The sequence below is a fragment of the Chrysemys picta genome, chromosome 1 (assembly GCF_011386835.1).
Source record: "Chrysemys picta bellii isolate R12L10 chromosome 1, ASM1138683v2, whole genome shotgun sequence".
Classification (NCBI taxonomy): domain Eukaryota; kingdom Metazoa; phylum Chordata; order Testudines; family Emydidae; genus Chrysemys; species Chrysemys picta.
In genome coordinates this window covers 202,340,081-202,358,384 of record NC_088791.1, presented here as the reverse complement: position 1 = coordinate 202,358,384, position 18,304 = coordinate 202,340,081, and the positions used below count along the sequence as shown (strand labels likewise).

The window sequence follows — 18,304 nt, the reverse complement described above, 5'->3', positions numbered from 1 at the left end:
AAAAATTAGATGGAACACTGGATTAGGCCCTTGAAAAAAAAAAAAATCCATGCAGGACACAAAACTGCCTTTCAAATGTAGACAAATGTTGTAGACGGTGTGTGTTATGATGGTGTCAGTCACCATTCAGGGTAAGGACGCAAAATAATGTACATTCACTGATTTCTCCTGCCAACTGGCTAAAGAAACTATTAGCATAAGCTTTAAAATCCTTACTTGAATAAGCAAGATTTTGCACACAACTGGAAAAGAAAAGAGAAGGAAGAATGCTACAGAAAGCGTGATGAGAGAAAAAAAAAGAAAAAGAAAGGCGTAGTAAAAGTTTCACATGAGGCATAAAAGTATCAGAAATAAGGACAACACTGTTCATATTTCTGTTTAACAACAATTTAGAGCATTATTATTAACAATTATCTGAAATTACATGGATTATTTTGGTATTCTTATTAGATTTTTAAAGACTTCACGAGTTTAATAAAGCATCGCTAATTTTTCACGTTTCCATGACAGAATGTTCTAGAAAGTACAGGATAACCTCATTTATATTGATATTTAAAAATATTCAAACTGTTTACATCTTCTCATATACATTTGTATATTGCAAAGGACAAAGAATACAAAGTGACAGCAATACTGCAGTAGTGTGTTATCATGCACAATACCCAGTGTTAATCCAGTAGAGTAGACCATGCAGCCACTTGAACAGTGACAAGGTATCAATAGACTGTATTAGAGCTGATGAATTACAACATTACAGAAACTGATAAAACACAATACGCAAGACCGTGAACACTAATGTTTAGCTCCAATAGAATTCAATCTATATTATATTTATTAGGTGTCAGACACCATTACAAGGCATTAAATGAAATTCTTCTATTATAAAACCATTGTAAAAACGTGCATAGCCACCAAGCAATTTTTTATGTCCATGTATTTAAGTGCCATACATATGGAGTGTACTTTTGGAAAGAACATCGCTGTAAATAGTTTTTTCCTTACAAGCCAGCAGTCACTCGGGCAATATGCTACAGCAATTTATAATAGTAACAACTACTATTCAGAGATGATAGAATTTTTTCAAAGCTTGATTGTTTTTGTGAGAGCAAAGTCATTTGCACTGCGAGAGAGAGAGAGAGACAGAGAGAGAGATATCTTTATGATTATAATTCTCCTGTAAAAATTCACTCCAGGCTGAAGCCTCTTAAAGTAAGTACAACAGTAAGTTCACAATTTGCTCTCTTTTCTTTTAGTAAAGAGTTTTTAAATGAACAATCTTTTTGAAACACTGCAGTATTGTATCTCAGCTTTCTTAATAGAGAATATTAAGACCATATTCTCCAGGAGTTTGCATGTTAACTTTGGTACACCATATACTCTTGGGAAAATTCTGCACAATTTTTTTTAAAATTCTGCATATTTTATTTGCAAAACAACAATATAATCACTCCAGATTCAGTTATTTTGGTAATTTATTTCAAAATACCTGTCAACAAGTACGTCAACAATACAGACAACAACAAAAAAAGATTCCCCGAGTAGATAGTTAAAGAATCCCTTACAACAAATTAATTCCAGTTGGGAGTAGCTGGAGGGGGCTGCATGAGGCCCCCAGAGCCCAGCCTCAGGCCTTGGCTACACTGGCAATTCACAGCGCTGCACTTGCTGCGCTCAGGGGGGGTGAAAAAACACACACACCCCCGAGCGCAGCGAGTGCAGCGCTGTAAAGCGCCAGTGTAATCAGCGCTTGCAGCACTGCATGCTATTCCCCTGGGAGAGGTGGAGGACTTGCAGTGCTGCGAGAGAGCTCTCGCAGCGCTGGCGGCGCGACTACACTCGTGCTTCACAGCGCTGCCGCGGCAGCGCTGTGAATCCGCGAGTGTAGCCAAGGCCTCAGTGAGGGCCCCCAGAACCCACATCCCCCTCCCCCACCTGCCCAGAAACCTATACCCCTAGAGCCTTTACTTCCCCCAGCTTCTTTACTGATCCACCATGGGACATGATGTGCTGTAACCCTCCCCTTCCATACCCTTTGCCAGAGCTGGGTCTCCCATGCCCTCCTCCCAACCCCGGGAGAATGAAGATCAAGCCAGACAGCGAGAGCGTGAAGCCTCCATCCCCACCGGGCTGGGCGTTCCACTCACTGCGAGCTGGACTCTGCGGAGTCCAGCAGCCCCTAGTTGCGTCCAGCAGCTCTGCAGTGGTGCAGAAATTCCCCAGGAGTAATTAGCCCTAATAGCTCAGTCACCTGTGTGGCCAATGGTACTGCTACCAGAAAGGCTGCTTTGATGGAAAGAAGAAAGAGTACATTAGCAAATGGCTTGAAAGGTGGGCTCGTTAACCTTGCCAGTACAACATTTAGATCTCAAGGAGAGGGACGCTACTTTCATAGGGTCTTTAAGATATCTAGCTACCATATGGTGTGAAAATGTGGAATATCCATAACTGAAGGGTAGAGAGCTCAAATGGGCTGTGAGATGAACACTCAGGGAGCCATGGAGAGTCCAGAGTTCTTTAATAATAGAAGGTAGTCCAGTATGTTGGGTATTTGAGCTAGAGACTGAAATAACTAGCGTGCTTAGATAGTGAACCACTTTGCAGAATAAGTCTACCTTGTAGAGTCCTTTGTACTGTGGATAAGAATGTTGTGACATCAGTAGAGAGAACTTGTTCAACTGAGATATATTAGCCAGCATCCATGCCATGAGGTCCAGGAAATATGAATCTATATAGCGTATCTTACCGTCTTTTTACATATTACATCTGGCTGTAGAGGCAATGGTATTGGAGGCTGGATGGAGTGACTCTTTAGATCTGAGACTCAGAACTGCTTCTGCTATGCTAGAGCTTTTGATGATGATCCTGGGTGAATCCTGCCTGAGCTTCCTGAGAATGTTCAGGGTTAATGGAATTATAGGGTAAACAACTCAGGCCCTGGAACCAGGGTATCATATATACATTGGACACAATTCCCTCATTGGGTCTTCCTCTGGAACAAAGCTTTTGACACTTCCACAGTTTTCTCTGGTGGCAAAGAGCTCTATGGTTGGATGACCCTCCACCTGAGAAATATGTTTGGACAGTGTCCTTCACTGTCCATATGGTCATTTCTGAAGTGTCTGTTGAGGTGATCTTCTAGCACATTCTGTAATCCTGTGAGGTGTACTGCTTTCAATTCCATGGAGGATACAAAAGTTCTACAGACATAAAGCTTCTTGACAGACGGATGGAACTTGCTCACCTCATTTGTTTTCATAAAACATGGCTTTTGTATTGTCCGTCATGATTTGACTTGCCAATTTTTCAGAAGCAGGAGAAAAACCATGCATGCCCAACAAATAGCTCTTAGCTCCATAACATTTAGGTGAAGTAGTGTTTTCTGAGGAGTCTGCATACCTTATGTTTCAAGGTTGTTCAAATGGGCTTCCCAACAAAATGTGAAAGTTTCTATCACCAACATCTATAAGGGACAGGCTCCATTCTGAAAGGAAAAAAGGCACCTTGAGTGCCCTTCATTGAACAGAACAGCTACATTAAGGAGGGGGATGTTCTGAACTCCAGGTTTCAGCCAAAGCAGCAAAATCCCAGTACCTGGAAATCCCTAAAAATAACACCCCTTTATTAGTGTTATCCCCAAACCAGCGTAAAAAGGAGAACACTACTCGTTTTACAGCCATAGGCAGTAAGAAGGAACGGAGGGATAGCTGGGCTTGCACCACCCTTTACATCCTCGAATGTGTGTGGAGGGTAGAGTGGTGGTGCACAAGAGCATTCAGACACAGTGCCGTCCAATAGAATCCAATCTCATGCACATAAGCACCAGAAGTGCAATGCACATGGACAGTCATTCAAAGAACACTATCGTCTTCCTTGGCCATGTAAAGAAACTGAACTACTCATCCACCTAAAATAAAGTTACATCATTTTCAAATTTAATTCAGAAAAGGTTTAGTGGTTTGCCCTAAACCAGATTGGGTGAGGTAAGAATTTTGTTTTTAAAAATGTTGTATGGGTTGGTGGCAATCTTTTATGTATAATCATCATCTTGGTATAACTTTTGCCCCTTTTATGCTGAGGATTTTTCAGCACAGACAAGTTAATGGTTCATAAGGAATTACTTCCTAAATCCAGACTGCTGAAAAGAATATATAGATGGACATGCTTTTATTAGTTTATTTCCTTTCTGTACATCTTCTCCTGCTAACCAAAACTATTTCCTCTCCGAAAGGATTCTAGGCAGGACTGAAGAGGTCTGAGACAATTTCTTTCCTAGTACATAGTCCTATAACCAGACAACCATGAAAACTACTAAAACTTGAGCAGATTTAGCAGGATGCACTCATTTCCAAGTTTCAGATACAGGAAGTCTTTGGTTCAGACTTATGTGGAACATTGAACAAACAGGATCTTTAAAGTTAGCAATTAGGTACTGGAAGTCCATCACAGAAAAAACTGCTTTACAAATAAACAGCAAGAATTTACTTAAAAGTTCTCCCTTACCTTCTGTACTTAATCCAGGACTTGAGGTGAATTTTGCTACATCGACAATCTTGACAGCAAACTGTTGCCCAGTTTCTCTGTTGATACATCGCCGCACAACACTGAATGGACCCCTAAAAATAAACAACAAGACAGTCAGATTTTCTGCATTAAAAGAATTACAAACTATTCCGTTCTCTTTTGTGTGTTTAGCTGTACAGTTCCATTATTTCCTAACATATGTAAGGTTACATTTTTGGATCTCTAATTCCATGCGGAAGGTGTGTACCACTCATCCATGTTGCCCACCACAAAATGTAATTGCTACTAGAGTTTAATGTAAACAGCAGTTTACAAAGTTCATAAATAATTTATTTTGTACAGTTTGCTGGTAAAGGATACAACTAATAGAATCCATACAAAATCATCATACTATTGCTAAAATGTAAGTGTAATTTGTTTATTATGATACAAAATACAGTAAGAAAAAAAACTGCAAAATACCTTTATATTTATATTAGACAGATTTACTATTACCACATTTAATTCTAGAAAAATTTGTGAAATATATATTCTAATAGGCTCAAATTCTGCACCCAGACTCATTCTATTGATTTCAGTGGGAATTTGCCTGATTAAAAAAAAGTTAATAAATTCTGACTGAGGAATCCAGGATATGACGGACTAAAAGTACTGTTTAATATAAAGAGAAAGAGTAAAAAATGCATTCAATTCTGTTATTTTTTAAATGCCGATTAAGAAACACTTAGAAAGGATAGTTTAAAATAGCCAAATCTACCAAAAATGTAAGTTAATCTTTCCACATACATCACCAGCCAGTGAATTTTAAACCAATACAGGAGACATGGGAAATTTCCACTACTACTCTATATTTAAAACTCCAGGGTAATAGAAATATATATCAAATTTTCTCTGATCTTTATTCTTTAAAGATCCATCATGGAACCAAAGAAGCTACATATAATAAAAGGCTTATTAGATTATCTAGTTTATACACCTAACAATACTGTATTTAATCCTGCAAAAATGATTTGCAGTTCAAAATACCTGTATGTGCCTTAATTTTTTCCAAAATCTACGTTCAGAATGATTGTATCCCTAAGAAATGCCACAATATATGGATGAGAGACAAGGTGGATGAGGTAATATCTTTTATTGGACCAACTTCTATTGGTGAGAGAGACAACCTTTTCAGCTATACAGAGCTGTGTGTGGCTCAAAAACTTGTCTCTCTCACCAATAGAAGTTGTTCCAATAAAAGATATCGCACCCACCTTGTCTGTCTAATATCCTGGAACTGACATGGCTACAAATAAACAACAATATACGGTTTATATTTACCTCGCTTCTACCCAGATTTCTTTGAAAATTGATCCTTAAGTGTCATATCCCAACTCACCCATTTTTGGAAGTCATTCTGTTAATATTAGGATTTAACTTGAACATTCTTAGTGCTAACGTGCTATGCAACAAAACTCAACTTTAATTTGTAATATTTTCATATAAATTGCATCCTATAATGCTATAATGTTAGATAATGCAATTATCCACTACTGCTATTTAACTAGGTAAGTTACTAGGTACAAACATGAGAGAAAATGTTTTCAGATAAGATTATGGAAACATAGGAAGGCAGTGGTCACAAAGAAGGTATATTTTATTTTATTTTATTTTTGTTGTTGCTGCTTCTTTAACAGTGATAACAAAGGGCAACGTATAAAGTTAAATTGGCACACACTAGAGAAAATTAGGCTAACATACCAGTTGACAAGGAAATTCACATTCAAGAAGTTTCTCTGAAAGATAAGGGAAGTAATTTAAAGAATATGGATGGAAGTTGTGCATGGAAGATTCATGTTTTTCTGTTGACTGGAATAAAAGGCAGTGCTTAGTTTAAAGGATGAGTTTTCCCTTCTAGACAGAAAACTGCAAATCAGGTTATTGATCTCTGACTCCTGAGACTACAAAGTGACAGCCTTTCTAGTTCTCAATAGAGACTTTTTAGAGGCAAGGGTGGAGAAAATAAGAGAAAAATAATTTCAGTTTAAATATGTTTATTTACTAACAGTTTTAATTTTAGTTTGATGTTCCTGTACATACAGGGTGATTTTTGGAATTTAATTATTCTTTTAATCCTGATTCCATTTTTGAATCCAGATTACTATTGTAAGGGTCTAAAACTTACATTTTATCCGTCTTTATAGTCTTTTATTTAAAACCGTAATAGTACCCTAAAAAAGGAAGAGGAGGGAGAGTATAGAGTCTAACTTGAAGCCTGCTAAATATTGTAACAGGAATCAGAGAGGATATTCTTAATCTTGGACAAATTAAACACATAAAAAGGATAACTAAACCCTAAATTATATTATCCTCTAGTGAAAACCCCCTCCAAATTGCAGTCTGCCAGATGAATAGCTAGAGATAGAGACAGTCACACTGTTTTGTTTTTAAATAAATTATATGCTAAGGTCTCGATCCTGCAAACACATATGCATGCGTTTTACCTTACACATGTAAGGCCCACTGTGTGCAATGTAAAGTTAAGCATGTGCAAAAGTGTTTGCATGATCAAAGATCAAACAGGTAATTTTTTTCTCACTAATATCCAAGCTGTGTGCATAGGTATCCATATTTGGACTGTCCTATTACTTTTCAATATTTATTAAGGGAATATTTTAGCCACAATCAACATGTATATTTTTAAAATTATTAAATGAAAAAGCCTAAGTATACAGGGATAAAAATATTTCACTCATAGATCCTTAGACAGAAATTCTACCAATGCAGTTGACCAGCCAGACACATTCCTTAATTAATACATTATGGAACTTAAATTTAACAGTCCTGTACCCTTTAGTAGTGAAGCCTTCTTCAGTGACTAAATATGCTAGACTGGAATTGTCTTTATTTTCACACTTGACAACTACAGCTAATTTATGTATCAGGGTACAGGAACTACTTTTACAGCTGTGGTCAGCATTTTTCCAGAAGTCTAAATACACCTGTAGCATTATTCCAGAAGGGAAAGCACTTGGAGATTAATAATGTTTTAGTTTCATAATTAAACTGTCTTCAATGAAGAATGGAAATCTAGGTTTTAGAACTAGGCTTCTTTAGAAAAAAGGATGGGTTGAGGAATTCCAAAATGGTTATTTATTGTTCATACTACAGTAACACCTAGTGGTCCCAATCAAAGCTCAGGGACTATCGTGTTAAACATCGTATCAACTAACCTAAAGACTGTCTCTGCAAAGCTTATGGTTTAATTAAATGGTTACCTAGTTTATTATATTCCAACATTGAAGGATGTACAGGAATTATATAGATTTTCTGTATTTTTCTACAGAGGCCTTAGATTTGTCTGCATGTGCATATTCCATAGGAAGCCATTTCTTTTGGCTACCTAATGCTCCAGCAGCACCAATGGGAAATTAAGGGTAACAGCGCTCTACAGCCAAAATGCTTCTGAAATAAATGTAGTCAAACTTTACTAATTCTGGGTCACTGAGAACGAAAATAATGCTTACAATTGTTGAGTGGCTCTAGTTTTCAAGATATGCTATTGGGTCAGTATATACGACCCTTGACTTGGGAATGGCGGAGGATAAGTGAGTTATAAAGGGAAGGGATCTCAATTTAAACCAGAAATGACTAAAATACATCTTTGACTGGATCTATGAATAAATCTATGACTGGGTTTGGACAGTACTTGCTTTTTAGGCAAAACAATGAATGATGCAATCTGAAGCTGGTATTGCGTCATACATGATATGAATTGCATCATGTTACTCCTAGAAGTCATGGATGATGCAATCATAACGAAGCTTACATCGCTCTGCTGAACAAATTGCCCTATATCAGCTCTAGAAATCATACAGTGTTGTGCTCTCTTATTTGTCAGTGTTTGATTTTGCAAAGGGACACATTTCTGTTTAGCCAAAGTGAGCAGAGATGCCTCGTGCTTGTGTGAACTTCTGCTATGTTTGTGGTGAAGTGACTTTTGCATCAGAAAAGCGCAGTATAACACACTATGGTTAAGAAAGCCTATCACCTTTATTTTGGCTGCAAAATTGGAGATCAGGACAAGAGGTGGGCCCCACACATATGCTGCAACACTTGTGCAACAAATCTTCACCAGTGGTTGAACAGGAAAAGGAAATCTATGCCTTTTGCAGTGCCAATGATTTGGAGAGAGCCAACAGATCATACCAGCAATTGTTACTTCTGCATGGTGCCTCCAGTTGGGAAAGGTGTGTCAGAGAAGAAAAAGTGGACTGTGCATTATCCAAACATTCCATCAGCTATACTCCCAGTACCCCACGGAGAAGGACTGCCGGTTCCTGATGCACCAGAATCATTCTCACTTGAGTCAGACGAGGAAGAGGAAGAGGATGAAACTTCTGGTCCTGAACCATCAATGTCACAGGACCCACATTTTCTCCCATCCTCCTCCTCTGAACCACACCTCATAACACAAGGTGAACTGAATGACCTTGTCAGGGATTTGGAACTACCCAAGAGTAAGGCAGAGCTGTTGGGCTCCAGGCTACAGCACTGGAATCTCCTGGCAGGTGATGTTAGGGTTTCCGTGTTCCGTGACCATCAAAAGGATCTTGTCCCATTCTTCTTCATGGAAGGTGATCTTGTAGCCTGCAACAAAATCGATGGCGTGATGACAGCCCTCAACATCAGTCATGATCCAGATGAGTGGAGACTGTTCATTGATTCATCGAAGACGAGTCTTAAAGCTGTTTTACTGCATAATGGCAATGTTTTGCCATCAATTCCAGTTGGTCACGCAGTGCATATGAAGAAACCTATGACAACATGAAACAACTTTTGAGGTGCATAAACTATGACCAACATCAGTGGCAGCTTTGTGGCGATTTGAAGGTTGTTGCTCTCTTGCTTGGTCTGCAGACTGGATACACAAAGCACTGGTGTTTTCTCTGCGAATGGGATACTTTTGCAAGAGATTCCCACTACATCAAGAAAGATTGGCCACTCCGACAGTCATGGGCAACACATGGACAGTCGTGGGGTACTGGGAGTATAGCTGATGGAATGTTTGGATAATGCACAGTCCACTTTTTCTTCTCTCAAGGAAGATTTTGTTGCCACCCTTACACATCAAGCTGGGTCTGATGAAGAACTTTGTCAAGATCATTGACAAAACACAAGCAGCTTTCAAGTACCTCCGTGGAAAATTTCCAAGGTTAAGTGAAGCTAAGATAAAGGAAGGTGTCTTTGTTGGTCCTCAGATTCGTGAACTTCTTCGAGATGATGCATTTGACCATGCACTGCGTGGCAAGGAAAAGATGGCATAGAAAGCCTTCCAGTTAGTGGCAATAAATTTTCTTGGAAACAACAAGGCAGACAACTACAGGTTGTTGGTGGAAAACCTCCTCAAGGCATACAAAAGCCTTGGTTGCAACATGCCACTAAAGATACATTTTTTGCACTCTCATCTAGATTTTTTCCCACCGAACTGCGGAGCAGTGAGCGACGAGCACGGCGAGCGATTTCACCAGGACATTGCAACAATGGAGAAACGTTATCAGGGCAAATGGAGCCCACCAATGCTTGCAGACTATTGCTGGACAGTGACAAGAGATGCTCCATTTAATGAATACAAGAGACAAGCCAAGATGCGCCGAGTAGACACTGAATAGGACTGAACTATGTACATAATAGTTTTTTGCCTTTTGTTTCATAATAAATTTTATTTATATAACCCTTTTGCTGATTTTTAAAGTGTTACATAAACAGGACAGGTGAAATATTATCATGTAAAGCAACCATAAACACATGAAAAGACCTAGGTTTACAATTTAGGATTAAAACTCTACTATCTACACAATATACATAGACATAAAATGTAAAAACTTAAATATCTTAGAAACAGTAGCCAATCAGTTGTTTTAATTGTCATATTTGAATTCAGCACATCAAAATACATAATAAATAGCACATTTTATCTCTGAAGCAGACGACTTCTCAAAAATTGTAGACCAGTGTTACCTTTAGAATACTGCAGGATATATTTTGAATATACCATTTTAAGGCAAATAGGTTGGATGATACTAAACATTCATTAGTATTTTTTTTTGTTTTGTTTTAATTCAGTGGATGAAGTTCTACTCAGGAAAGTAAGCGTAATGACACTTCCCCACAAGAGCTCTTCCAGTAAAACACTGATATGCAACAGCTACTCTTCCTATTGGAGAGCTCTGCTCTAAAAATATTTGGGGGCCTATTTTCCAAGTCTCATCCTACAATCCAATCAGCCAATTTCTTGCTAATAAATGTCATGCTTTGGGGAATGATGAGACAATTATTAGAAAAAGTCAGGAAGTTTTCTATACATGGTATAGTACTACCCAATTGTGCACATTATGTAGCTATTCCACTTTCATCTGAAGGCCTGTCAGAGAACACCCAATTAAAGAGGACCTTTAGTTTATTCCACTTTGAGAGTTCATATATGAATCTGATGAGCCCAAACCCACAGCCTTGTGGGTAGCCCGGGAGGCTGTAAGACTGAGAGAGAGCACCCCCTGACAGAAAAGCCCCACTGCCTTATGGGTGAATTTGGGAGAACGTAGGGCTATGAGAGTAAACTGAGACAGAAAATGTGGAGTGGAGCCCAAAAGGCGGTCAGATACTAATATATTAGTATCTTTCCAGCAACTCCTGCAGCGGATCGGGTACCAGATGTATTGGTTCTTCCTCTCCTCTGGATTTTACCGTTGACACCAAGAGGGGGGTCCTGATGCATGGGCAACTCAGGGCCTACATATCTGCCCAGGCTTGTGTCCTGGAGAGGTATTCCAGCTTCGCCTCAAGCATTGACACAATACAGGAGGCAGCAGTCATCGGTTCTAAGCTCTTACTCAATTGGCATAGAGTTGAGTACCAGGGGCTGTCTCCGACAGTGGGAGAGATCATCTTATTTCACTGGACAATCACCGCACGCCATAAAAACTGGGCAGCCCCAAGACAATAAGATGTCCCGCCACAGTCTGCCTGTTTCAATGGGTGCTTGGAGCGTAGAGTTTTATAACTTGACAAGTGGACTACAACCAATGCACCAGACAAATCAAGTAAAAGAAAGAAAACATCCTTAAAGACAGGGTGCTGTCGTGTTCGCACCATGACAACTGGATTATCTGAGGACCTTCAACAGATCAATGATGCACGTAAAACTGCCACAATCAATGACGAGCTTAAACGACAATATGGATATTGCATCCCTCCAGGAAATACGGCTAGCATCAAGCGGATCTCTCAGAGAAAAAGACTACGCATTTTTCTGGCAGGGGAAAAGCGCAGAAGAAACCTGAGGGCACGGAGTGGGATTTCCATCAAGAACTCACTACTGAGGATGACTGAGTCACCTACAAATGGATCAGAGAGAATTTTGGCACTACGCTTGTACACATCTGAGGGCCCAATCAACGTTGTGAGTGTGTATGCCCCAACACTCTCCTTGTCTTCTGACATCAAGGACTAGTTCTATGACCAGATGAACACCACCATCAGCAAGATTCCAAAACACGAATATGCTTTCCTGCTAGGGGACTTTAATGTAAGGGTGGGAGCTGTCTGTTAGTATTACTGTAGCACTTAAGAGCTCCAGTCATGGACCTGCACCACTTTGTGATAGGCACTGTACAAACACAGAACAAAAAGTTGCGGCCCAAAACAGATTACCATCTAAATATAAGACAAAAGACAACAGAAGAGTACTGACAGACTGATGGGGGAATACAAGAAAACAAAGAATACTGGTAAGAATGATGTGTTCAGACCACAGCCTATCAAGTCTTGTGCACCCTAAGGGAAGCAAACAATTTGTATGCTGAAATATTTTGAAAAATCTGGGGCAAAACCAAGACAAATCAATTTGGAAGTTGGAAGAAATTCATGTTGCGAACCATGGAACGATAATAACCAGTACTCTGTAGTGAAAGAAATGGAAAGAAGAATGTAAACAAGAGAAGTTCTGAAGCGCATTAACCCTAACCTCATTATATAATCTTCAAAAAGGCACTTTTGTAAGATAAAAATGGCTTCAATGGAATGAGAAACAAGTCGGTCACAAATGTTCCATCACAGCAGTCACACGGTGTTCAGTTCTCATAATGAAAAGGGGTACTGAGAGCATCATTAAAATCTTGATGTTTACTGCACTGCTATTTTTAACATACTTATGGTATTTACAGTATTTCCTATACTTGGGATAGGGAATACTACAGATGGCTCAGTAAATTTAACTACTGCATGAGAGAAATGTCAAGAACCTAATGGTGCCCACTATGCACTAACCTAATGAAAGAACACTGAGAATGAGAGCCTAAAAGTGTTTGTATTTAATATATCCTGAGATTAAAGCTACTATTTAACAACGCATTTCTTTCAGAACTTGATCTTACACATTGTGTGTGTGTGTGTGTGTGTGTGTGTGTGTGTGTGTGTGTGTGTGTGTGTGTGTGTGTGTGTGTCGAAGTCTGAATCCGAAGTTTTCAATTTAAGGGGAGCTTTAAACTTTTATTTTTTATAAAAGCCTCATTAAAATAGCAATAAAAACACAAAGTAATCTTTGAGTACTACTGAAATTCTCATTGTGATTTGATAATTAGACTGTTACAGAAAGGATAAGAGTTACAAGATTAACCTTTTTGAAGTTTTCCACTAGACTCTCTCACTTTTTGACGGGGGGGGGGGGGGGGGGCGGGGAAGAGATATACACCATTTGCAAGAAAATTAAGCACTCTGGAATCTGTCCTTTGGCCCACATGAGCTGAGTTATAAATAGGCAGTACTTGTTTGTGGCTTAATCTTTAACTTCCCCAAGTTGAACTGAAAGGAAATGCATCAATTTGAAGCTGCTGTATTTAGCAGTGACAGTAACACAGCCATTTGGGTAACTTCCCCACCAAATACCCCTGTAACTCTATCTGATCACTGGCCGCAGTTGGCTGCTCCAGGCCAATGGGAGCTGCTGGAAGCGGCGGCCAGCACATCCCTCGACCCGCACCTCTTCCCGCAGCCCCCATTGGCCTGGAGCAGCGAACCGCGGCCAGTGGCCTGCAGACGCGGCAGGTAAACAAACTGGCCCGGCCCGCCAGGGGCTTTCCCTACACAAGCGGCGTCCCACGTTTGGGAAACTGTTCTAGGGAAAGGTGACCATGACTCATGAGTTTAAATCTCACCTCCACTGACTGTGGTTTATACTCCCGTGCAGCTACCAAACTTATTACTGACTACTAACATCCCCAACCCTAGAACACAGTCAAGTATGAGTTGTCACTTCATTTTACAAACAAGTTAACAAAGAGGTTATACAAAGTCACTGTAGGCAAAGTCAAGAACAGAACCCAGGACTAACATGATCGTAGTGCCTCTGAGTCCCAGTCATGGACCAGCACCACTTTGTAGCATGCACTGTACAAACAGAACAAAAACTCCCTGCCCCATCTAAATAGAAGATGAGAGACAACAAATGGATAGACAGACAGACCCATGAGGGATACAAAGAAAATCATAATACTGGTGAGGAGGACAGTCTGTGGTCTCAGCCCATCATTCTATCAAGTTTTATGTATCTTGATCCCAAATCTTAGCTATTCAACCACACCACCTTTTGGGTTACTCTGTCTTTAACCACTAAACAACACTTGTCCTAGAGTCAAGGATAGAATCCCAAATTCCTGGCCTCCAGAATGCCATTGATGGCTAATTATGTCACGCATTCACAAAGTGTGCACTGAGTCCTCTTCTGAACTGGGGGTCTGAAAGTCCAAGGTTTAAACCAGAGGTTCTCACACTGGGGGTTGGGACCCCTCAGGGGGTCATGAGGTTATTACATGGGGGGTCGTGAGCTGTCAACCTCCACCCCAAATCCCACTTTGCCTCCAGCATTTATAATGGTGTTAAATATATGAAAAAGTGTTTTTAATTTATGGGGGGGGGGGGGTCCACACTCAGAGGCTTGCTATGTGAAAGGGGTCACCAGTAAAAAAGTTTGAGAGCCACTGGTTTAAACCCTCCTATTGACTCAAAGGGAGAGAGTTTGCATGTGCCAGATTTTAATTTTCAAGAAGAATTAGCTTACTTTGTTCACACAATGAGAAAATATTTTTAACAGAGTCTTGTAGCTTAAGAACTATTACAATCTTTAAGTTATAGCATGACACAAAGATACCGGTATTTCACATTTCAATGGTCAGCTCCCATTCTCCCCTAGCTGGCCCCATAGACTTACTCACTGAGGTACACCAACCCTACCTAAAAAAAGCTAGGCAAAACTTGCAAAAAAATTCTTTTGTTACAGTTACATCAGAACATGTCCCACCAATTTAACATCTGACAACATGAAAATAAGTTAATATTAGAGACTTCTGACTTCCTTGTCACTTTCAAGTTCCCTAAACACTGCTGATAACCGGCTCAAACATGCCATAAGGCTTTCATTTCCACCTCTAACGGATACAGATACTAAAGAGACCAGGTCACAGATACAGAGCGATATGGATTGATTGGTAAACTGGGCACAAGCAAATAATGTGTTTCAGCACAGACTAATGTACATTTCTACATCTGGGAACAAAGAATGTAGGCCATACATACAGGATGAGAAACGCTATCCTCAGAAGCACTGACTCTGGAAAAAAACCCAATTTGGGGGTCATGGTGGAGAATCAGCTGAATGTGAGCTCCCATGTGACATTACAGCCAAAAGGGCTAATCATGCAATCCTTGGGGGAATTTCAAGAAGTAGAAAGGTTACATTAGCTCTGTATTTGGCACTAATATGACCACTGTTGGAATACTGTGTCCAGTTCTCATGTCCACAATTCAAAGATGACATTGATGATAATTGGAGAGGGTCCAGAGAAGAGCCATGAGAACAATAAAAGAATGGAAAACATTCCTTATAGCGAGAGACTCAAAGAGCTCAATGTATTTAGCTCAAAGGAAGGTTAAGGGATGACTTAAAAGCAGTCTGTAAATATCTACACAGGGAACAAATATTTGATAATGGGCTCTTTAATCTAGCAGACAAAGCTATAAACGTGATCCAATTGCTGGAAGATGAAAACTAGACAAATTCAGACTGGAAGTAAGGCCTACATTTTTAACAGTGAGGATAATTAACCATCTAAACAACTTACCAAGAACTGTGGTGGATTCTCCATCACTGTCAATTTTTAAACCAAACTGGATTTTGGGGCAATTTCTATGGCCTGGTTATGCAGGTCAGACTAGATGACCACAATGGTCCCTTATAATCTATAAACCTGAATCTTAAGCATCAGTTATCTTCTCCTCAATAGAGTAGTGTTTATCCTGGCCCAGCCTCATTCTCTAGAATCTAGCCATTTTCTTCAATGTGAGTCCCGCAGCCGCCCTACCCAGCCCCCCAAAAAAGGTTGTTTCAGCTAATTTTTATACGGTCCTCTCTACTTGTTTTAGCCTGTATTAAGATATTAAATACTGGAACCAATCTGGCACTGTTGGAAACCTGCTAACATTGCTCATAAAAAAGAATCTTCTCTCAAAATGAATATATACAAAAATCAACTTCAGCTTTGTTAATTTGTTTCAGTAGCTAACTTGGTAACTTTCGCTTTCTTTTAACAAAGGATTTTTTTCTTTAAAAAATGGTATAAATTGTGACAACTAAAAAATAAGTAGATGTTTCAATGGATCAACCTTCAAAAGAGAGGTCTCATTTATACGGAAAAGTTCCTCCCCTTATTTTAGTGGAGACTAAATTATGAAGCTGAAACATCATGATGAAACATATTCTTGATGTGCTACCTTTTTGTTTATTTTTGTTTTGCATTTAAAATTGAAAATCTGGATTTCTGTTCCAAAACCATTTTTGCAAAGGATATTGTGTCACAGTTCATTAAACCAACATACTGGAAAAATGTGACAGTAAAATTATGGAAGACAAACAAGTTGAATTATGAACTTTTCCAGTTTTTCAATGCCTGCATTTGTCTCCAGTTTGCTCAGCATCAACCATGCATTTTTAAAAAAAAACTTAAACCACTTTGTACTGGTTTGGTCAAACCTTTGTAGTAGGCTGGGACTGAAAAAGTAAATATGTTTTTAAAGTACATCTGTATCGAAGGGCAGACAAGTACAGAGTCAGAAGTCTGGGAACTCTATCATAGCTACTGGCAGGTGAGAGTGAGCCTTCTCCCTCTTTTCACTGCTGCCAAGACAGGTTGCCACAAGTCATTAGCCTGTTATAGAATAAATAAAGTTACAGCCATGGTTAAAAAATTCCAGATATCTGTATCTGTCCCCAGTGACCCGTCATTCGCAATGTATTCTTGTGTTTTAATTACAGAACTGTTAGCTTTTTAGTTTGGACAACAAGCCCTTTTGTTTGTTTGTTTGTGGATTAAACAAGCTTACAAAATGAATCATAGTGTGTGCCAGGCTTCAATGTAATGAAACCTTTGTGAGGATTTTTTTCTCCCATAAAAACTGTTTCCTCCAGGGAAAAAAGTACCTTTTTAGGCTAGGGAAAAATCTCAACTACGCTGGCCACACCTTGATTTTCTCTCAAAGATATTCTGTTGGAAAGAATAGCTTTGTCACGGTCTTTCTTCCAGTGCCTGCTTTAATGTTCATGAATCCCAGTTTTTTGGAAACAAACTTAATTCTCTGTCAAGAGATATTTCCCCTCACTGCACCAGTTTTCCACAACACAGAGGAAAACAAATGTATTCTTATGGAAGGAGTCACCTGATAGTGCCATTACACACAGTTTTTCTTCTTAGCATACAAGCACTGTTTAATCCAGGGGTCGGCAACCTTTCAGAAGTGGTGTGCCGAGTCTTCATTTGTTCACTCTAATTTAAGGTTTTGCATGCCCAGTACTACATTTTAACATTTTTAGGTCTCTTTCTATAAGTCTATAATATATAACTAAACTATTGTTGTATGTAAAGTAAATAAGGTTTTTAAAATGTTTAAGAAGCTTCATTTAAAATTAAATTAAAATGCAGAGCCCCCTGGACTGGTGGCCAGGACCCAGGCAGTATGAGTGCTACTGAAAATCAGCTCACGTGCCGCCTTTGGCACGTGTGCCAGAGGTTGCCTACCCCTTTAGTCTTTGAAGGAATGCTGCATTGTTAGTTTTGTGATGGGAACTGCTGCAAGGAAAAGCGCTCAGGACCTTAATCTAACTAGAGTCAATTCTTGGGGAAGAGTTACTCCTCGGGTACCTGGCACTGGCAATTGGGCTGAGATTCCTGGAAGCATGTTGTCAGCCTGCTGTTTGTGACCACCCCATTCAATGACTGATCAGTGCAAAAGCAAGTTACATGTGGGAAAACAAAACAAAACGGAGTCTGCATTGCTGATTTCTCTTCCCACGGGAAACCAACTTGCAAGGCCCCAAAATCTACCACCACTTGGCAGAGGCATGACATTTTCTCTTACAACACAGTCTGCCTGATAAGCACATCCAGAACACTTAGGGTATGTCTTCACTACCGGCCGGATCGGCGGGCAGTGCTTAATCCAGCGGGGATCGATTTATTGCGTCTAGTCTAGACGCGATAAATCGACCCCCAAGCACTCTCCCATCGACTCCTGTACACCAGGTCGGCGAGAGGCACAGGCGGGGTCGACGGAGGAGCATCGGCGGTCGACTCCCCGCGGTGAAGACACCACGGTAAGTCGATCTAAGTATGTCGACTTCAGCTACGTTATTCACGTAGCTGAAGTTGCGTAACTTAGATCGACCCACCCCCCACCCTCTCTAGGGTAGACTAGG

The 18,304-nt window shown here is 39.8% G+C and overlaps 1 protein-coding gene across 20 annotated transcripts in view; it reads right to left on the bottom strand.

The window, feature by feature from the left end:
• The window catches only part of CASK (calcium/calmodulin dependent serine protein kinase), a 412,098-nt gene that overhangs the window by 281,845 nt on the left and 111,949 nt on the right, over positions 1-18,304 (bottom strand). For 19 of the 20 annotated variants that reach the window (XM_005301770.5, XM_005301765.5, XM_005301766.5 and 16 more), the window contains one exon: positions 4,501-4,613. The exons of the other annotated variant lie outside the window; for it this stretch is intronic. In XM_005301770.5, coding sequence (XP_005301827.1) covers positions 4,501-4,613 — 113 coding nt within the window. Of the gene's footprint in view, positions 1-4,500; positions 4,614-18,304 lie in introns of those variants that run through there. 20 annotated transcript variants of the gene reach the window in all.